Here is a 21,728-nt window from a genome sequence, read left to right on the forward strand (position 1 = left end):
ACAAACTTAGTTGGTCTCTAAGGTGCTACTGGAAGGATTTCTTTTATTTTGTTTTGACTATGGCAGACCAACACAGCTGCCTACCTGTAACTACCGGTAGATATTATTGAAAAGGGAATGTGATTGCATGGAAAGAGTACAGGGGAAGGGGCAAAGCTCAGGGGCAGAACAAACCATAATAGCATCTTCAGGCTGGGCTAGGAATGCCCCAAGCTAGCAGATTTTTCTTACAACACAATCAATGTGCCATGGGTAGGCAAATTTAAGCCAGCAGCCGGATTCAGCCCAATTGTCTTCTCAATCTGGCCCACGGGCAGTATGGGAATCAGCGTGTTTTCAAATAAGTAGAATGTGCCCTTTTATTTAAAATGCATATTTGTGGGGCACAGGAATTCGTTCATCTCCCCCCCCCCAAAAAAAATATATAGTCCAACTGAAAAAGTTTCCTGACCCCTGTAGACAATACTGAACTAGACAGAACAATGGCCTGGCTCGGTTTTAGGTATCTTCCTATGCTATGTATCTTGAGAGTGGGGCCCTAAGCTTTAGCTTGTTTAGTGTATACGTAAATCCGGAACTGGGTATGCGTACCGCTGCATCCCCCCCCCCCCCCAGAAAAAAACACTGCTCCCAAGGCTTGGTTTCCAGACCCTTGATCATCTTGGTCGCCCTCCTCTGGTACGCATACCCAGTTCCGGATTTACGTATACGCTAAACAAGCTGCCCTCCTCCAGCTTGTCAACATCGTTTTCAAATTGTGGTGCCCAGAATTGGACACAGTATTCCAGGTGTGGTCTAAGGCAGAATAGAGTGGGACTATGACTTCCCTTGATCTGGACACTAAACTTCTGTTGATGCAGCCTAGAATAGCATTGGGTTTGTTTGTTTTTGCAGCTGCATCACACTGTGGACTCATGTTAAGCTTGGGATCCACACTAAGACCCCCAGATCCTTTTCACATGTACTACTAGCTAGGTATTCCCCATCCTTTATTTGTGCACCTGGTTCTTCCTGCCTAAGTGCAGAACCTGACATTTGTCCCTATTGAAATTCATTTTGTTAGCTTGCGCCAGGTTCTCCGATCTGTTCTCATTTTGAATTCTGATTCTGTCTTCTGTGGCATTAGCTACCCCTCCCAGTTAGGTGTCATCTGCAAATTGGATGAGCATCCTCAGGACGAAAGGGAGAAATGCGCCAAGAGGAAGGCACACTTGGCAAATCCAGTTATAAATCCCCGCCTGGAAACCAATGTCCCCAATGTGGAAGGACGTGTGGGTCCAGAACTGGCCTCCAGGGTCACTTACGGACTAATGGAAAACAATTTTACTTAGCTTCGAGTGATCGCTGATTGAGCATCCCCTCAATTCTTTCATCCAAGTCATTTATAGAGACACTGAACAACCTGTCCAGGACAGAACCCTTCCACTTTTTCCCAGGATGATGAGGAACCATTACTGGTCACTGGGATATTTATTTAACAAGATTTATATACTGCTTACTAAAAAAAAGAAAAAAGTTTTCATAAAATAATGCCCTTTCCATGTGTTATTTTATTAACTTCTACCATATTCTCTTACTCGCTATTTTCAATCTGAACTAAAAAGCTTCAAACGTCGCGCCCTTTCTTCATAGGGAAGCCGCTTCAGCCCCTCGGTCCTTTTTGTTTCCTTTATCTGACCCTTTTTCCAACCCCGCGATGCCCTTTTTTCAGATGAAGCGACCCCAAGAGGCCGCTTGACAGAGGCAATTTTGTTTCCCTTTCCCCTGGCCCTTATCAAAGTGCCGTTTTAATAATAGCCAATAACCAAGACACCAGCCCGTCAGTTTATTGATGTTTATTCTTCTTCCCTTCCCCCGCCCCCTCTCCTGCGTATTCCGCCTTTCCCCCTCAAACGGCTCCGCGCCAAGGGAGAGAGGAGGCGGCGTCGGAGGCAGCGGCTCCGCGACGGCCCTCGGCTCCCCTCCCCAAGGCCAACGGCGTCGCGCTCCCGAGCCAGGCCCGCGTTCCGAGCGGTCGGGCGTAGCGCGGTTGCTGAGGGGACGACGCGGGGCGACGGCAGCCTCCCTTGTCACCCCGCGTCAAGATGGCGGCGGCGGTGGCGACTCCTGCTGCTGCTGCTGCCGCCGCTTCCCCAGCGCTTCAGGAGTTCTCCGTGGCCGAGGAGCGGAGCGGGCACTGCGCTGTGGTGGACGGCGGCTGCCTCTACGTGTGGGGGGGATACGTGGTAAGGAAGGAGCGAGGGAAGCGGCGAAGAAGCGGGGCGGCGGCGGGAGGCTCCGGGCGGGCTTCGACAAAAAAAACATCTCGTGAGGAGACGGTGAAGAGGCGGAGGGCGGGGAATGGGCGCTAGCTCCGCCCACTCCGGCGCTCGCTGAGGAGAGCAAAATGGGCGGGAAAGCCTGACAGGGCGCGCGAAAGGCCCCGGAGGTGTGGAAGTGGGGGAGGTAGAGGCGAAGCGGGATTGGAGAGAGAGGCCGTCGTTTACCTAAACGCCATCGCCTATTGGTCGCTGTTTTTTTCGAGGCGCGGCGGCCGTCTTATTTCCCCGCCCCCTGCCCTGAGGGGACTTCATTTAACTGCACAGGGCGCTGCTTATTTCTCAGCTCCATGTTTTTAACGGCGGTATATAAATTCAATAAATAAAAGGGCGGCGTGGATGCTTGGTTCCCCGCCACTCGCAGTCTTTCGCCAATAGCATTTCATTTCATAAGATTCAAACACCGCTTGATTGGTGGGGGGGGGGGATAAAACCTCAAAGCGGTTTACAAAATTAATAATAAAACAGTAAAATTATCAGCAAGAAAAGTTAACACTGGTTAAAAACTTTCAGAAAGCTGAAATGACAGTAGTCTTAAAACATGAAAACTCCAGTACACTTTATAAACATGTTAGCACGGGAAAGTGCAGTGTATTGTACCCCTGCTTGATGTCAATAGGCAGGGAGTTCCAAATGAAAAAATCTGAATTCTTACAAATGTGGAACAGATCTCATGGGGCACCTGTAACAGTGCCAGTTCTGTCGATTGAAGCTGCTGGGTAGGCAATTATGGGGTGAGGCGACCTTGCAGGTAAACAGGTCCCAGCCTTGTTGGGGCCATAGCATTGGGTGGCCTTCTCCAACCCGATGCCCTCCAGATGTTTTGGGCTACAGTGGTACCTTGGTGCTCAAACACTGCAAACCCAGAAGTAAGTGTTCTGGTTTGTGAACTTTTTCTGGAAGCCAAACGTGCTCCGTTGTGTTACACTTCCGTTTTGAGTGTTATGCTGAGGCAGGGGTCAGCAAACTTTTTCAGCAGGGGGGCAGTCCACTGTCCCTCAGACCTTGTGGGGGGGGGCAGACTATATTTTGAAGAAAAAAATATGAACAAATTCCTATGCCCCACAAATAACCCAGAGATACATTTTAAATAAAAGGACACATTCTACTCATGTAAAAACACGCTGATTCCCGGACCGTCCGCGGGCTGGATTTAGAAGGCGATTGAGCCGCATTCGGCCCCCGGGCCTTAGTTTGTGGACCCCTGTGCTGAGGTCTGTCTGTTTTTGGTATTTATTTTGCATTTTTGTTTTTGCAGCTCTCTTTTTTTGTTTTTGTGACTGTGGGGAACCCAGTTCAGCTACTGATTGACTGACTGATTGTGTGACTGCAGTACATTGTTTACTGTATTGCTTTCATTTTATGGATCCATGGTCTCGTTAGATAGTAAAATTCATGCTAAATTGCTGTTATAGGGGTTGTTTTTAAAAGTCTGGAACAGACTAATCCATTTTGCATTACTTTCTATGGGAAAGCGTGCCTTGATATTGGAATGCTTTGGTTTTGGAACGGACTTCCAGAATGGATTAAGTTTGAGAACCAAGGTACCACTGTACTACCATGTCAGCCCCAGCTAGCACAAACATGCCTGCATGGCGCAAGTATTCCAGGACTCACAGCCAAGATGGTCCTGGGTGGCTTTAGAAGAGGATTGGACACATTCCTGGAGGATAATAGCCTTGATAGCTGTGCTCTGCCTCCATGCTTCTGAGTACCAGTTGCAGGAAGCCACAGGAGCACTAGCCAGGGACCTCTGGCACCAAGCACCACTTCTCAAATGCAAAACTTCATAGTTCAAACAATTATTTACAGTGCCATTAGCCGGATGATTCTGGGTGTGATTTCTCTCCTCTGGCTTTGCTAGCAAACTGGAGGGATGCCATTTCAGTTTCACAAATACAGTTCTTGGTTCTGCATGGATGTCACACGTGCACATCTTCCCAAATACATTGTTTGTGTGCAGCTAAATGATCACAGAACAGCAGTGCAGAAAGAGCAGTGGCTGACCTTCTGCTGAGATCTACGGGAGAAGGTTGTGCTTTGCTATGACTAGGCTGCCTTTCCCTGCCTTTGTTCAGGCACAAAGATCTTACACTGATTTTAGTACAAAATAATAGTTCCACATGAGTGGCATAGTCTCCACCTCTCTAGCTCCAGAATCCTGCTTGCCTCGTGCCATGAGATTAGGCATTAAATATCCCAGTTTATGGTGGCTGGTTTTAATGCCTAATACCTCCCGAAAGTCTTGATCACCACTAATACTTTTCACGATGGGCAACTCTTCAAAATAGGAATTTCTTTATTACATTGCTTTTAACAATACTTTTTAAATCTTTAATCGAGTGCCTCGATTTCCCTGCTTGCCATTTGCTGCTGAACCAGACTTAATTTAATTTCCCAAGAGACCTTGGTGGAACTCTGAGCAGAGTGCATCTTAGGTAGCTAGCAAAACTATATACAGGAGGATAATTCCATGAGTGTGCATTATTACAGCACTGCTTCCACAATACAAATCACTTCCTGAGAAGCTATAATTTGAAATGAAAAGTAGCTTGTTAGTGAAGAGGAAGGTTTTCAGTGACCCTGATGAAACATTTGTATGCCTATGATTTTCTTTCCTATTTTGGTTAGTCAATTGAAGAAAATGAAGTTTACTTACCTAATGATGAGCTGTGGATCTATGAAATGGACACTGGATTATGGTAAGTCATGTTGTTGTTGTTTAGTCATTTAGTCGTGTCTGACTCTTCGTGACCCCATGGACCAGAGCACGCCAGGCACTCCTGTCTTCCACTGCCTCCCACAGTTTGGTCAGAGTCATGTTGGTAGCTTCGAGAACACTGTCCAACCATCTCGTCCTCTGTCGTCCCCTTCTCCTTGTGCCCAACATCAGGGTCTTTTCCAGGGAGTCTTCTCTTCTCATAAGGTGGCCAAAGTATTGGAGCCTCAGCTTCAGGATCTGCCCTTCCAGTGAGCACTCAGGGCTGATTTGCTTCAGAATGGATAGGTTTGATCTTCTTGCAGTCCATGGGAATCTCAAGAGTCTCCTCCAGCACCATAATTCAAAAGCATCAATTGTTCGGCGATCAGCCTTCTTTATAGTCTAGCTCTCACTTCCATACATCACTACTTCACTAGTAGTAGTGAACTCATATTATTTACTGGCAATTGTTAACAAGGCCTTTGTATCACAAGCCTTCGTAACTGTTGCAAAGGGTACAATCCTAAATTCTCTGTGTAAAAGTAAATCCCATGGATTTTCATGGAATTTCTGCATAATATGTGCTGGAAAATAGGTATCAGTGTTTCTTCTTCCTTTTTATTGTATTGCTGTGACTAGTCCTGGAGGCTTTGTGACAGTGGACACACCCCAGGAGTGTCTTTGACAGGCCGGACCAAATGGGTGAGGGTAGCTGACGGGTGGGGGACTTCCTTTGCATGCAAAGGCAGGCTCTGGCGGATTGAGCAGATGAGACCAACAGTGGGTCCAATAGTCAACAAGGCGGTTTCTGCATATGCTGTAGAGGAGGAGCAGCCTGGGAAGGTAGCCCATCTAGGAGAAGGGAAACTCTGACCCTAAACCTCTGCTGCCTTGTGGGATATCTTCAGGAGAAGAAAAGGCTAAGGAGTAAACCCTACACAAATCCAGAGAGGAGTCCGTAAGACGGTTGCATGGTGCCTGAATGTATTGCTCTGCTTTTCTTTGGACCACAGCAAGGCGAAGGGGGCGCTCTTGTCATCTGGCCATCCCAGGAGCTCCATACACACTGCCCAGGCTTGCACCCCAGGGAGGTCACTTTGATGCTCCTAACGCAGCAGTTTGACTTCATCCCCAGAGGCACACTCCATTGTCTCTTAAGACAAAGATACATGCCAATAATAGGTTGTGTCTAGGGATGCCACCAGTGGAGTCTGGTCCTTTAGGGCAAATGGGGCACTGCTCAGCCAGCCTCAGTCTACCCTTTGCTAACTACTAAAGGTAAAGGTAAAGGGGCCCCTGACCATCAGGTCCAGTCGTGTCCGACTCTGGGGTTGCGGCGCTCATCTCGCTCTATAGGCCAAGGGAGCTGGCGTTTGTCCGCAGACAGCTTCCGGGTCATGTGGCCAGCATGACAAAGCCACTTTCTGGCGAACCAGAGCAGCACACGGAAACGCCATTTATCTTCCCGCCGGAGCGGTCCCTATTTATCTACTTGCACTTTGATGTGCTTTCGAACTGCTAGGTGGGCAGGAGCTGGGACCGAACAACAGGAGCTCACCCCGTCGCAGGGATTCGAACCGCCGACCTTCTGATCGGCAAGCCCTAGACTCTGTGGTTTAACCCACAGCGCCACCTGGGTCCCTTGCTAACTACTACCTGTATTTTATTACATATTTCATTCATGAATCGCTTCCCATGAGGGTTCCTGAAGGAATTTACTCCTGAATCTGTGGGCCAAATTATGGGATTTCTTATGCTCGCTGAATTACAGGTCGATGCATCTGATGGAAGGTGATTTGCCTCCATCCATGTCTGGAAGTTGCGGAGCGTCTGTTAATGGAAAGCTGTACATCTTTGGAGGATATGATGACAAAGGATACAGCAATCGGGTAAAGGGTTCCTTTATTTTAAGAAACTTTCGGATAGAATTACCAAGCTCGTTAAGGATGAAATAGTATAGTAGTGAGAATTAAACTGTTGAAGAAATCTTAACATTATGTTTTGATTTGATTTTCACACAGATGTAACTCTGGCCAGAACCAAAAGAACAGCTTTAGCATATGTCCAAGTATTTGAACCGCAGAACCTATCACACAAACACACACAAAATCTTTTAACCCTCCTCCTAATTTCCATAATGGTTTGCCATGTGATGTGGGGGCTTATGTTTGAGAAGCAGCCTAACTGGGTGTGTGTAATTTATTTTGCAGTTCTGTGCATTTTATGCTGCTATCAAAAGATGGGCAGCAACTCATTCATGTCAGTGTGAATTTGATGGCCAGTTTGTTAGGCTGCCATTCAAAATTTATATACCGTAAGCCTGCAGAGCTGCCCTTTGATGTCAGAGGGACTCTGCTTGACACCGATGTTTAGGAACTGATCTTGACTAGAGTCTGTGGAGTAACTAGATTCTATAACTCTTTATGATGGGGCATCACAGTAATTAATTTTAGTAGAAGTTGTGACCATACATAAATTGAGAGGTTAAGCCTTTCTGCTTCATTTTATTTCTTTGGAATTTATGTTGCTGTTGTGGAAAAGGTTGAGGACCAGAGCTGTCAACCTTCCTTTTTTTTGCATTGGGAAACAGCCATAGCTGTCAGCTTTCCCTTTTTTTGCAATGGGAAACGGCGCTGGAATAAGGGAATTTCCCGCAAAGAAAGGGAAAGTTGACAGCTATGTTGAGGACAGTCTGACTTTCAACAGTTAAAATTAGAATATGGAAGCCCCCTGCAATGAGAAATGCTGCTCATTATTAGCAGTGAGGAAGTGGAGGAAGAAGAATTTAAGCCTTTTCTATTAAAGCTATAAAGGAATAAATGTTACTGGTTGTTCTCTCCAGACACCAGTTTTGCCAATTAGCACTTCATTTTTTCCAGAATATTGCTGTGTGTTGAAAGTGTCTTAATTTCCTTTTAAGCTCTATTATGTTAATTTGCGAACAAGAAATGGAACCTATTTGTGGAAAAAAATCACAGACTTTAAAGGTCAGCCTCCTACACCACGTGACAAACTTGCCTGCTGGGTGTATAAAGACAGGTAATTGTCATGGGTGATTTCACAAATGGGGAGGTGGCATTAGCTGGTGAACAGACCAGGTTGTAATTCTCTGTGGCTTGATGACCTTTGTCTTCTTCCCTTAACTCACTTGTGCTTCTGTTCCTTCACTTATAAAATGAGAATTGTGCTGATGTCAACAGCCTGCAAATTATGTGTGAGGCATGATATTGGATAGGATTAGAGCCCAAGGCAATATTAAAACCTTGTTAAAGGACAGTGGTTCACTGACTTAGAAATATTAGATGATTAAAATATGAATGCATATTTGAGTTTTTCTCTGCTGATTGATCTGCATTTTGGTAGCACAGATAAGTCCTTTTACTCTTAAATGCCTTGCTCCAGTAGTTCCTAGCACACTGGAGGGTGGGAAGGTTTCACACACAAGGAGAATTGAAACAAGATGATTGCAGGTGTCAAAGAACTCTAGAGCTGCCTTCTCTAACCTGTTGCCTTCCAGATGTGTGAGTTGTAGTCAAAAAGGTGTAGAAGGCAACAGGTTAGGGAAGGCTGCTCTAGAGGAATTAAATTAGGGCATCTGACCTCTTAGATCTAATGGCAGGAATTAATTTGTAAATTTTAATTCTGATTTTTTTTTTTTAAAGGCTCATCTATTTTGGTGGCTATGGCTGTAGAAAACAGAGTGAACTGTGTGACTGTTTTGATGTTCATGATGCATATTGGGTAAGAGATCTGTTACAGTTTCAAATAAAGAGGACCCTGTGTTGGACGGAATATTAGCAGTGGTTTTATTGTCTTTTATTCCTTCTCACCTAGTGTTTCACTCCTTTTTTTCTTTATTTCAGGGAGAACGGATATTCTGGGGATGGCACAATGACGTTCATGTTTTTGATACGACTATGCAAACTTGGTATCAGCCAAAAATTAAAGTAAGTGTTATTTGAACTCTGGATTTGTTGTTGTCATGTTTTGTTGTCCTCCGGTGGCTTTCCAAACACAATCTCACATATATATCTCCTTATGCTCTTGGATTGATGTGAATATTCTGAATATTTATCGAAGTATTTCGAGGCTGCTTTTAAGGGTAATGCCCTACCATAGTAAAAAACAAATCTGCAAACACAAGCATTTTAAAGTATTTCTAAGAAATAAAAACCTATTGCAATCTTAAGAGAAGACAGCAGTGAACCAAACTGGTTTTGAGGCCAGTTTGAATGCCTGAACTGAAGAGGCCAATGCAATCCACACAGAAGAGACATCATAGGTGAACCTAGACAGGGTGCCCATCCTGTCTCCTTGTGCTAGGCAACTTTGTTGATCTTACCAGTGGTAAGATAACGATATCCATGTAGGACCTTCAATGCAGATCTTAATGTGCAGGCAAAAATCATATGGGTGAAGCCGGTAACCTGATCATAAAACTTTTAGGGATTTAGGTTACCACAACAATTTTTAAATTGGTCCCAGAAACTCACAGACAGGATTGATTTTGAATGTTCTGACTTTCCGGTCCATACCAGAATGTAGACAGTCAATTCATTCTGCGGCAACTGAAGTTTTCTGAACCATCTTCAAAGGCAGTCCTGGCTCAAACGCATTACAGCAGTCCTAAGAATCACAGCAGTACTTCTTTTGTATTTGCTTGCAGAATGGAGTTCCACCTCAGCCTCGAGCAGCACATTCATGCACAGTCCTAGGAAATAAAGGTTACGTGTTTGGAGGCCGTGTTTTGGTTTGTACTGATTTTATGTTTACGCTATGAAAAAACGGGGAAAGGAGCACGTCAGTGCTGGAAAGGGAAAAGCATTCAACTTTGAAATAAAAATAAATGGTGAGGCCTGCTGTGAGGGAAAGGGAGCCTATTTTCCTTTTTAAAAAGAGCTGCAGTGTTTTGAAAAGTGAGTCAGCCTTTACCAAACGAACAGAGTTCCAAAACTACAAAGGCAGGTTGTATTGTCAGTGACATCTTGAATGCAATCAACAGATACTGCTCCCCAAAATATACATTTCATGTAAAATATAGCTTCTAAGGAAAATACTTTGGATTGTAGTAGGTACTAATGTAATGGGAAAACGCATGTAATGTTTAGCAAGATTAGGCTGCAAGTGTGTTTATACTTCTGCTGCCTGCAGGACCAGAGACAGTCTGCCTCCAAGTATCAGCAGGAGATAACTCTTGCCCTTGGGTCCATTTGTGGATTTCCCAAAGACATCTCTATGTGGACAGGATACAGAGGAGCAATTCCAATTAAGTGGGGAGGGCACTGTTGCACCCAGGTCCTCTTTGAGGCCTTCCCATCCATGCATCTGGTGGGCTGCTAGTGGAGCTGGATGCTGGTCTAGATCCAGCAGGGCTGCCCTTGTTTATTTATTTTACTGAAAATGCAGATCGCACTTGATGTTGCTGTGATCAAGAAAAATAACAGATATATGATTCCTGCTAATGAGAGTGCAGCCAGCAGACATAAAGGGATTTCCTCTATGGAGCTCCCTTTCTCCATCGGCCAGTATTCAGTACAAAAAGCCAAAGTTCTTCCTATTCATCATTCCACTTTTCCTCTTGACCAAATGACTGGCTTGAAATTTATCAGAACTGTGCCTTAAGTTAGAGGTGGGGGGCTAGTTGGGAAATCAGAAAATTGATCGTGTTGGCTGGGTGGAGCTCATGGGAGTTATAGTTCAGAACATCTGGAGGTTACCAGGTCAGGAAATATTGCCTTAATCCATAAAGAACACAATCTGTCTTGAAACAGCTGCAATTTGCCCATTTGAGGAGTTCTCAGACAGAATCTATTACAGTGGTGCCCCGCTAGACGAAAATAATTCGTTCTGCGAAAATTTTCGTCTAGCGGGTTTTTCGTCTTGCGGAGCGGCAATGACAGCCGCGCTCCGCAAAACGAAAAAAAAAAAAAACGAAAATTTTTCGTCTTGCGAGGCAGCCCCATAGACTTTTTCGTCTTGCGGGGCAGCCTTCCGCTAGACCAGGCATAGGCAACCTTCGGCTCTCCAGATGTTTTGGCCTACAACTCCCATGATCCCTAGCTAACAGGACCAGTGGTCAGGGATGATGGGAATTGTAGTCCAAAACATCTGGAGAGCCGAAGGTTGCCTATGCCTGCGCTAGACGAATGCCTTCGTCTAGCGAGTTTTTCGTCTTGCGAGGCATTCGTCTAGCGGGGTACCACTGTACTTGGCTTTCCTTTGAAAATCATTGTGAAAGGCTGTATTGTCATATTTTTTTAATTAAACTTTTTTATTTTAACAGCAAAAAAGAATGAATGATTTACATTCTTTGAATTTGGATACCTGGGTTTGGTCAGGAAAGTAAGTTTTTCCTCATGTCATAGCTGTATTGTATGTAACAATTCATGTTCATTGTATTTGTATATTTAGTCCTGAATACTGTACTCCCATCATTACTATTCCTCCCCCCCTGGTTTTCTTTTTGGGGGGAGCTTGAGCTAAAAACTGCTCTTTGTTATGCTTAAAATAACGACAATGCCCTTTTTAGATAATTGTTTTAGGCTGGTAAACAGCAATATATTTTTGGGGAACATTTATTTGGATTGTGTGGAAATCTCAGTTTGACATATCTTTGAAGTATGTTTATCCATTCTTATGAGTGTTCTCAGACTGGGAAAACAGTATTTTGTAAAAGAAGGAAGGAAGGAAGGAATTCTATAAGGACAGATTCCATTAGCTGTCCCTCCTTTAATTTTTTTGTTTAAATTTTGTTTGGTGTTAAATTAGTAGTATTTATTGTTCTGGGCCTCAGACCCAATGAATTTATTACCATATTACATATTTATTACACATGGCAAGCCTCTAGGGAGAACAGGTTCCATCGCCCCCTTCTCACCAGTATCAGATAGTGCTTCTGTTAGGAGCCTGCCTCCTTGGCAGATATGGATTCCTGGTTTTGAAAGCCAAGGAGAGTCCCCAGGCAGATCTTGGGATTTTCATGGATCCTAAGAATATCCCAACAGGAGGTTCCCAAGACAAAATAGAGCATTACCCATGGGAAGGACTCTCACTGGCAGTGGTGCAATAAGCAAGCGCTCTGTAAGCAAATCACCTGACGTGAATGCTGACTTCGCAAAATAGTTGTTCCCCCCCACCTGAAAGATGCTAAACTGCCCACCCAGTAATTATTTTGTTTCTTGAATTATATTTCTTGAATTTTGTTTTTTGCTTGCTTTTCCTAGAATTTGTACAAATGGAGAAAAACCAGGAGACAGATCATGGCATACTTTGACAACTGTAACAGATAGTAAACTTTTCCTGTTTGGTGGGCTGAGTTCAGACAATGTACCCTTAAGTAAGTAGTTTGATATTAATTGATTGTTATCACTTTATTTGTTCAAAATTATTGAGAACACTATGCTAAGAGGGAAGCAAGTTACAACTGAATGATTTGTGTGATTAACAAACTATAATGCTATGATAAATTAAAAACTTGTTTGTCAATGAATTGCTGGCACAGTAGCAACAGAAAAACTCTGGATGCATGATTCTTGAAGGACTTGCCACCATCCTGGCTCCTGTCCCCCTACTCCAAATCTGACTACAAGCAAACTTAAAGATAATATTTCAATCCATCTTTTATCAAAGTCTAGCCGATTTCATGTTTCAGAAGGAAACTGCTGTGGCTTTCTTTATAAGTCAAAGAACTGCAGCCAGCTGAAGATCAAATCAGCGTCAGAATGTTTAAAAAACCTGTTCCTTTAGTTTTTAGTTTCAGATTTGGCATTATAAAAAGAGTACTGTACTATAACTCATCAGCTGCAGTTACTTAGGGATAAATCTATTTATCTGTAGAGCTTACTTCTAACTAAACAGACATAGGGTAAAAAAAAAAATTATTTATTGAAAGCATTTTAATCCAGGTCTTCAGACCAAAGAGACTCGCAGAGCACCTTTCCTTCTAACAAAACTGCTTTGAGTTCTGGGTACTTTCTATCTCCAGCCAATAGGCGTTTTGAAGATATCTGAGCTTTAAAATGGTACCCCTGCCTCCCAAGACTAGTTTATTGTCTGCCTCTGCAGCAGAAGTCTGAAATGTGCAGCCTAGTCTGAGGCCTGTCACAACAGACAGAAGGGGAAAGTAGTAAAAAGAAGAGGACTCGCGTAGCAGCCCAAGCAGAGATGCTGAATGCTTGTGAAACATAGAGTGGTCCCAGTCCAAAGAACCATGTAATTAGTCAAGTCTATGCTCAAGGAAGCTTCAAGCAACAACAACCCTCCTTGACACCACTTTTGTAACTGAAGGGAATTTTAAAAGCAGATAGTGCTGATATAGCACTAAAGTCCAGTGTTCTGTCGAGGGAGGGTGTCAAAAGCCCATCGGGTTAGTACAAGCTGCTCCTTGGGTCCTGCCCACAGTTGCCCTAGTTTTTCATATTCAGTATCATTTATTTCATGTTTAAACACGAAACATAATATATTGCATTACTTAAATGGTCTCTTATTATCAGTGTGAGAGTGTGTGTGTGTGTGTGTGTGTGTGTGTGTTTGTGTTAAGAAACGAGCAGTAATTATGCATCTTTCTTTATTTTCAGGTGATGGTTGGATTTATAATGTCGCAACAAACAAATGGCAACAACTCACATACTTACCAAAGAGCATACCGAGGTACAATCAGAGACGTACCTGGGGGTTGGTAAAACCAGCCCCCAACCGGGGGTGCAGGCCCGGGTGGGGGGAAGGGGCGTGCAAAAATCACCTATCAGACTGTGGAGTGTATGTTGTAGATGTGTGTGGTGACTGTCGTGGTGAAATCAAACATGCTAATTCTTTTGCCCTTCCTCCTTGCCTTGCCTTCACTGCACATGCTTTGAGTATTTGGGTCACATAAAATGTAATCATTTCTAATGTGGCTATTGCAGTAAAGTGTTGCTTTTTCTGGGGGCAGGGGGCCAATACAATTTCTTTCCAAGGGTTTAAGGGCTCCTAAGCATGCCTCTGGGTACAATAAACTAATCAAGTCATAGGTTATAGAATCCAAGCGGGTATAAATAATATTTGATGAATTTCACATAATCATGCACCTAATGGACATTTATTTGAATTTTGACTTCCGCCCTAACACACTTATTTGGAAGAAAGTCAGGAGAAACTGCTTGCCTGGTTCATGCGATTGGGATGGTGGCCTTAAAGCCCTATTTCAAATGAATATATTTACATGGGTCAGGGAGTGAGATTGTATCCACACCTTCTTTTTATTTGTGTGTGTTGGTGTGTGTAGGCTGCACTATAACAAAACATTCTTGATATGCATGTTTTCAGAGGGCTTGCATGTTGGCTTCAGCTGTGTAGGCCCTGTGCAAATATTATATCACTGCAGACTGAAAGCTGGACAGGTGCCACCAATGTGGATGCAATTACACTCCCACACCGCAGCTAGTCTCTACAGTAGATAGAAGCTGATTCACACGGAGCCTGACTATCATCTCCATTCCAATGAAGTCTCCACCCCCAATGTTCGAGGTAGACTGCACAGCAGCACACACTAACCAGAACCTATTTTGATACTTAGATCTTCTCGTATTAAAGCAATTTTATATAAAATTAGATTGAAATCAAAGTGAGATTTTTCTTCTCCACCATGTTTGCTTTAGAAATGCAGACGTTGGGGGTTTCTCCTTCGCTTGAACTGCTGCCAAGCCACTAGGAATATGAAAAATATACACAGACCCTTCTAAGCAACTCCTCCCTCTGTGCCCTTTCACCACCATGTAGTATTGGGCAAGGATCAGTAACTGTTGGCCCCATGGGCAAATCTGCTCTCCTGAGGAATACTTTGGAGGCAAGAGAGCTTTGCGGAAGGTCTGTCAGACCACTTTGGAGAGGTGGGCCTGTCAGCTTCCCTTTCCCAGTCAAAGGAGCCTCTTGTAAAACTAGCTGCTAACTGGAAACTACCAGCAGGTAGTGGCCCTCTCCAGGGAATCAAACATTAAACAAAGTGCATTTGCATTTCTGCTAAAAAAAATTAAGTAAAGGTTTTAATCCAGAGAAAGTTGGCCTCAGAACAATAGTTTGAAGCCAACAGGACCTAAGACTGCAATTTCCTAAACGTGCTTGCTTTGAAAGAAGTCCCACTGCAATCACTGGGACAAAGTGCTGATTCACACACTTGTCATTTTGGTAGTTTGAACTATCACTCTTTGTCTCAGTGTAGACATAACATTCTTGATCTCCTAACCATCATTATTGGGAGAACTCAGCAGCCTCGTGCTCTGCTTCCTTCCTCTCTTCTCCCATAACACACGCTATTCCCTTTTTGGAATGAACCATGCTGCAGGGTCTGAGTGAGCTGATACTATTGTTAACTGTGGTTAGCTCAACATAGAGTTTGCTACCCTGCTGTTAACCATGATTGCAACAGTAGCATTAGCATTGGTGCAGACATACTGATGCATAATGGCCAGGCCCCAGAAGGGAGGCCAAGTTAATGCACAGGCGGAGGAAGGAGTGCCTGTGTCTGTGGGGCAGTCCCATTCTCCCAACCATGGTTTAGCAATCAGGGAATTTACATGTGAGTATGTGATACCTGGGGCAAGGTGAATGGCTTCCAAAAATCTGCTGACTGCTTTATGCTGCTTTTATGATTTTGTGGGCTTTGACCTTCCTTCCTTCCTTCCTTCCTTCCTTCCTTCCTTCCTTCCTTCCTTCCTTTATTTACATTTTAATTGATTTTTTTTTGAGGGGGGGAATATAGTTGAAGAGTGGTGTAAAAATTATTTTGCTAAATAGATAAACACCCAAACTATCACTTTTTAACACTTCGTGAATATATGAAGATGAATACATGATTGCATCCATTTAAAAAATACTGTGTTGGGATGGATGTCCATGTCTCTGTCTGTGGTGTTATTCTGTGATGCCTGTTCCAAGTTATCACCTTACATGGCAGCCTATAAGCTGATAAGCATCTGTGTTTGATCTCACTCTTCTGTAAAGGTAAATATGTTAAGGATCAGAGTGATTTCATTAAGACTTAAAACAGCCTGGCTTTCTCTTGGTTGTGCTTTAGCACATCTGCTGGGCTAGACTTCATTCTTTTTTTCATAGTGTGGACTCAGCTGCCACTCCTGTTGAGATATTGGCCCTTGCTAAGTACTTTTTTCTCAATAAAAGATACCCTCCGTGACAGTTGCATAGAATACTTTGTAGAATTCAGTTATAACTCAGTACTATAATTCTAGGTGGAGGGTTTATTTTAAAAGGTGACGTTAATCTAGCTGATATGTGATGCAAATAACATGCTTTATTAGAATGTCTAGGTACTAAGTTAGAGCAGCTGTGAGAGGACATAAACCTATCAGTCTGTAGAAAAAAAGCTTCAGGTTTCAAGCTAGGAGTCAAGGCACAGAGTCAAGGCAGGAAAGGCTTTCCAGTGTTCTGCGATGATCCAGTCCAGGCCAGAGTTTTCCTAATGCAAATAAGACAGAGGCAGACCTATCAACAGGTATGAGGAAGAGAACAGGTGGGATACAGTTTAGTGTAAGGAGAACAGTGCATAATTGCTGAAATTAATGAAGTAAGAGGTGCTATTTAGTACCGAGTCATCTTGCACATATTTTTGCAATAGTTAAATAAACAAAAGGGGACAAATTCTGCAATCCTGTTGACCTCAGTGAGTTATACTCAGTCAGTTAATTCTTGAAAGAAAATTCAGCTCAGTGCAGTGAAGCTCTCTTTACAAACCTATATGAATTGGTCCTATTTTGAACTGCTGTGTATCTATGCATACCCATTTGTTTATTTTGCACTAGCATGTGCAAAAAGAAAACTTATTCCCTTTAAGATAATTTTGTAAACCATTAACATTCAGAAAGTTCCAACTCTTGGAAGATGCAAAGGAGGGATGAGAGGTTAAAAGACCCCTGGTTCCTTTGACCTCTGACATATTGGGGGTGGGGTGGGGAGAAACTGAATTTAGCAGCTCACTCTAGCTGTGGAAAGCTGGTATCTAAACTAAATTACCAAGCTCTTTTTCCCATGTGTGTTTTTAAGTTAACAAATTCCATCTCTGTGCTTGTCAGATTCCTTTGAATTAAGACAGGGGAGGGAGGAGAGGTGCCTTCTTTGTCCCAGAGATGTTTTTCCAACTCTCAAGTTAGGCACTTCAGAATAAGCAAGTTCAAGAATCAGTGCCTGGGTTTCACCCTATAATTTTGAGTGAAGGCCAAGATCTGTAAGAAAGAAAGATTTCTTTCCGATGGCCCAGTTTTTAAATTGTTGCCATGGCCATACTTACTTTCAAATCAGTTCCCTCTATATCACAGCAGCCATTTTTAATTGTGTTTGCTAAAGGTACTTTTTAAATCTGCTATTTTGGTTGTGTTCCTCATATTTAAATCTATCTTGCTGGGTTTTATGATAGCATCATTTTAAGAATTGGAATGTATGCATTGTTAAACGTTTATTAAACAGTTGTGTTTGACAAAAAAGTAAGCCCCACTCATGGTAAGTAGTAAAAGGGTAGTAAGTTCTTTTAGAATCCATTTGAGTGGACTAGTTAATTTAGTTCAAGAGCTGAGAGACAGCTCCATTCAAATAAATCTATTTACTATGCAGTGGAGATTAAAGGGGGCGGGTGCTATGATAGCCTTTGCCAGCCTGATACCTTCCAGATGACAGCTGAGGCTGATGGGAGTTTGCCATTCAAAACATCTGGACGGCACCAGGTTGGTGAAAGCTGTCCTACAAAATGCACTAAAACCTTATGATAGCTACCTGAAAACGTTTTTTAAATGCGCAGTTATTTGAGAATTTATTCTCACTATAATATACTTTTAGATTGTGGCATACAGCTTGTCTTGGTAAAGAAGGTGAAGTGATGGTCTTTGGAGGAAGTAAAGATGACTTGCATTTCATGGACACGGTCAGTAAATAGGACACTCATTAAATGTCACCATTGTGCTGATAAATCTTTTTATTGAAATTTAAAATTATTTTTATGGAGAGAATTCAGGTAAACAAAATCAGATCATATGAGAGGAGTTTTGATCCTTCCTGAACTCCTCCTCCCTCTCCTTCCCCTGTTCACCCCTAAATCTCTTCTGGGGCTCCCACAACCCTCCAGAGCAGATTTTTGGGGGGGTGCCTGGGGGGTGCTTGAGGAGAGGGAGAGGATGTTCCATTGCACAAATTGAAATCCTTGCATTATCAGAACTACTTTGTTGGTTCTAGCCCAATGTTTTTAAATACCTCATTAAAATATTTACCAGTAGTTGTTCTTCGTTACCCAGTTTTGCTGTTTCTTTTAACTCTTGCTGCTGCATGTTGGTATTGTCGATTGTTTTGTTATTCTTAATGGCATATAGTTTAATGTAATGTTTTATTGTAGTACGTTGCTATAAGTACGTTTGTTGCAAAGTAACTCATAAATATTTGAATTTGTTGTTCTTGCTTAGGGACACTGCAGCGATTTATTGATTTTTCAGACACAACCATACTCACTTCTCAGGTGAGCTGAGAAATTACTCAAATAACAATATTATAAAGCCATGAGCATAGTTTAATTTAACACTTTTTAAAAGCAACTGTATATTCCAAAATGTTAAGCGGTAACTATCCCGACGTAGTGGCTTCAGCGCACATGCAGGGCCACTGACACACACTGAGCTGTACCCATGCAGGGGCTGTTCAGGGAGTCAGGGAATGCTCCACACACAATGCAATGATTTCAAGCATTCCCTGACAAGGAAGGGAAGAGGGGGCACCCCCTGCACCTCAAAAGTCCTGCAGAACTTTGGTTCATGAGAAACGACAGTTACATTCTGTGGATTTCAGAGGCTCTGAAATCCGAGTGTTATTTCAGTTGCGTATCTGTTAACCTCAAACTTGAAACCACATACAAATCAGTGTGCGACTTTGAAGAGTTCAAAGCCTTTGCCAACTTGATAATCCTTGCAACATCACTTTAAATAGGTCAACGTTATGGGTGAGATGCAGCTGATGAGTCCCGTCAGCAGAGGCCTTGTGCAGTAGGGCTGCTTCCACCACCTCTTCACTCCCTCTCCCACACTCCAAATTGGCTTAGTGTGGGTGGGTGTCAGGAGCAGTGCTCAGGGGCAAGGGGGATTATTCCATCAGATGAGCTGAAATGCCTGTGCTGACAGAACAATCACTTTAGCACAGCATTGAATTAATCACTTTAGTCCTCATATTGCAGGTAAGGGGCCAGGGCTGAGGTAGTGACTACATTCAGTCATCAGCTCCAAACCATGGCCTGTCTATCTTTGTATCTGAACCAATGTCGGTTTACAAACCATGGTGTGCGCAACACTGCCAAACTATGATACCAAGCCTCTATTTGGTTTGCAAACCACAGTTTATGTGGGCTATGGTTTTCAGTTATCAAACCCTTGAAAACACAGACCCACCTCAGAAGGCTAATGCACCATGTAGATGGGAGCAAACTTGCAAAGCTGAGCAGATGGAAGACAAAAGCTGCTCTAAGCCATGGTTTAATGTTGGACATCCAAATCATGGTGTGGTGTCTTAACTGCAGTTAGCACAAACCAGTTTGGTGTGATGTTTCAAGTAAGCCATATCAACTTGCCTAAAGCCACATGGTAAATTCATAGTTGAGATGAGAATGCCTAGGTACTCACATGGATAAAACTGTTTTCTTCTATATAGTTTAATGTTTAACCTGCAAAACTTTGTAATCTGGCGTTATTTCTTTCAGACTGAGCCTTGACTGCATTGGTAAAAATGCTGCCCTCTTGGAGAACCAACTATCCTGGTTACCATCTAGACTTTTGGAGGAAGCTATGGATAAAATAACTTTTTGGGCTGCAGTTAGCCATCGTCAAGAAAGAAAAGCTGAAGAAGCAGCACAGGAACAGATTAATGTCTCTTAGCAACCATTCTTCATGAATATACAGCGCACAGTACAGACCCTTCTTGGAGATAATTTAGAAATGTTATTGTTGACTGGGCTGAATTTCTAAGTTTGGGTCAGATCGGGTGAAAGGCACTTTGATTTGCTGGTGCGTAAGGAATGGGAGCAGAGTCTAGTGAGGGGCTCTGGAGGTTAATAACAACTTTCTTGGGTTTACTGTGCCAGTTCATAAAGCTAGTTGAGCCATTTATTATTATGAAAGCTAAATATGTTAATGAGGCTTCAGACAGTCAAAGCTTTATTTGGTCATATTCCCTCGTATTGCTACACTTTAGCCATTGTCTGAAGAGGGGAATTTCTTTAATACATCTGAAGCCTCAAAACTCTTTTTCTTTCGACAGCACTATAAAAAACTTGGTTGAAAGTTGCATGGGCCGGGTATTGACACTATTTTATAGAAACACTTTAAAGTTGCACTTTTGTGTTAAATGTTTTTACTGGGCAAAGTTTTACTGTTGCAGTAAACATTGATGGACTGTAAATAATCACAAATTTAAAAAAATGTTATACAGACCACAGTGTGTAAGGTTTGTATTCAACTTAGCTGGGTTTTTTTTTGTTATTTATTGTAAAGTATTTATAAAATACAAATTTCCTATCAGTTTTAGGTATTTAGCTAATAGGGACCCTGTTGTTACCATTTTGTTGTTATGTTTTGAATAGAATCTTACAAAATCTTGGGGGGAAATCTTTTTGTTTATACATCTACTTGTGAGTTACCTTCAGGAAGGTTGCAGTAATAACTAAGCACATGTGGCATTAGAAGGTGGAGTCATGCCATGATATGCTGCTTAGTAACTCAATATCACATTTAAGCCATATATCTCTTTAGGGAGATTTTTGATACTAGGGGAGGAATTCAACATCACACTCTTCTGGTCATTCAACCAGCACATGCATTTCAGTTCCCCAAAGGGAACAATCCCTTGTCTCTTCCCTCCCTCAAAACGGGGGTGTGGGGAGCCCATTGCGCAAGTGGAAATATTTGCGCTAATGGGACTTGTTAGGTGAATCCCACCGTAGCAGTTTTGGTTCTGTTGTTGAAGGGGTGATGCAGATTTTATATAACTGATCTTTGCTTCCTTGTTCTTAGTGCAGAACCTACAAGCTTAAAATAAGGAATGTGGGCTTTTACTCCCAAAACCGGGGTATGTGATTTATAAAATACGGAGCTATGTTTCAGGTATTTGACTTTGGACCTAATACATGAATGACTGAAAATCAGAGGGTGGTTCAAGCACCTGAATAGATGCAGCAATTTAGTGAAGTCATTAATGCCAACCTTTGTCGTGGAACAATGGCATAACATAATTTGAACGTACTGTAGGGAGCAAGTGACTTTATATCTACCTTCTGTCATGAGATTCACTCCAGTTCTGCTCCCTTCTAAGTAAAATGTTGCACTTGGCATTGACGGATGAAGCAGTCTTGGAGCAAATCAAGATGTCACAAATATTTCTCTTGAAGTATTTTTAATGATCATTCTGGCAGATGTTTGGGTTAAGGCTGCAAACTTGTGTGTGGAAGTTCTGTGCCTTTAACAAGCTGAAATTCAGCAGGCGAAGCTTTTCTGATGTGCAGGTGAAGTAACGAGTTACTTTCCTCTGAGTCTCTGCTTGTTGCACAGCTGTTAAAACACAAAAGGAGTCGATCCAAAAGAAAAGTTGGCAAACCTAGCCTAGTAGGATAAGAACCCTTTATTGCATTATTAGAACTGATCTGACCAGATATGGAAATTACGGCATTGGAGAATGCTGCACAGGATCCTTCAGTTCTT

At 42.8% G+C, this 21,728-nt stretch overlaps 1 protein-coding gene across 2 annotated transcripts; it reads left to right on the top strand.

Annotated features, from left to right (window-relative positions):
- The first annotated feature begins 1,949 nt into the window (after positions 1-1,949).
- Positions 1,950-20,445, top strand: KLHDC1 (kelch domain containing 1). 2 transcript variants are annotated; one of them, XM_033159115.1, is made up of 13 exons: positions 1,951-2,225; positions 4,950-5,020; positions 6,791-6,908; positions 7,940-8,058; positions 8,682-8,760; positions 8,883-8,966; positions 9,686-9,769; positions 11,303-11,361; positions 12,243-12,355; positions 13,596-13,668; positions 17,839-17,923; positions 18,456-18,508; positions 19,736-20,445. In XM_033159115.1, exons 1-13 carry the CDS (start codon positions 2,085-2,087, stop codon positions 19,908-19,910), a joined length of 1,254 nt encoding a protein of 417 aa, XP_033015006.1. In that variant the 5' UTR covers positions 1,951-2,084; the 3' UTR covers positions 19,911-20,445. The 2 variants fall into 2 exon arrangements, with proteins under 2 accessions (XP_033015093.1, XP_033015006.1); XM_033159202.1 differs by lacking the exon at positions 18,456-18,508 and having other exon boundaries at positions 1,950-2,225; positions 19,736-19,879.
- Positions 20,446-21,728: the final 1,283 nt, after the last annotated feature.

This window comes from Lacerta agilis, chromosome 1 (genome assembly GCF_009819535.1).
Source record: "Lacerta agilis isolate rLacAgi1 chromosome 1, rLacAgi1.pri, whole genome shotgun sequence".
In the NCBI taxonomy this organism is placed as follows: Eukaryota; Metazoa; Chordata; class Lepidosauria; order Squamata; family Lacertidae; genus Lacerta; species Lacerta agilis.

Excerpts from the sequence above, each read along its gene's own strand:
- KLHDC1 (XM_033159115.1), top strand. The coding sequence starts at position 2,085 with ATGGCGGCGGCGGTGGCGACTCCTGCTGCTGCTGCTGCCGCCGCTTCC. Across the intron at positions 5,021-6,790 it reads GAAATGGACACTGGATTATG|GTCGATGCATCTGATGGAAG; the intron begins GTAAGTCATGTT and ends GCTGAATTACAG. Across the intron at positions 8,967-9,685 it reads GGTATCAGCCAAAAATTAAA|AATGGAGTTCCACCTCAGCC; the intron begins GTAAGTGTTATT and ends ATTTGCTTGCAG.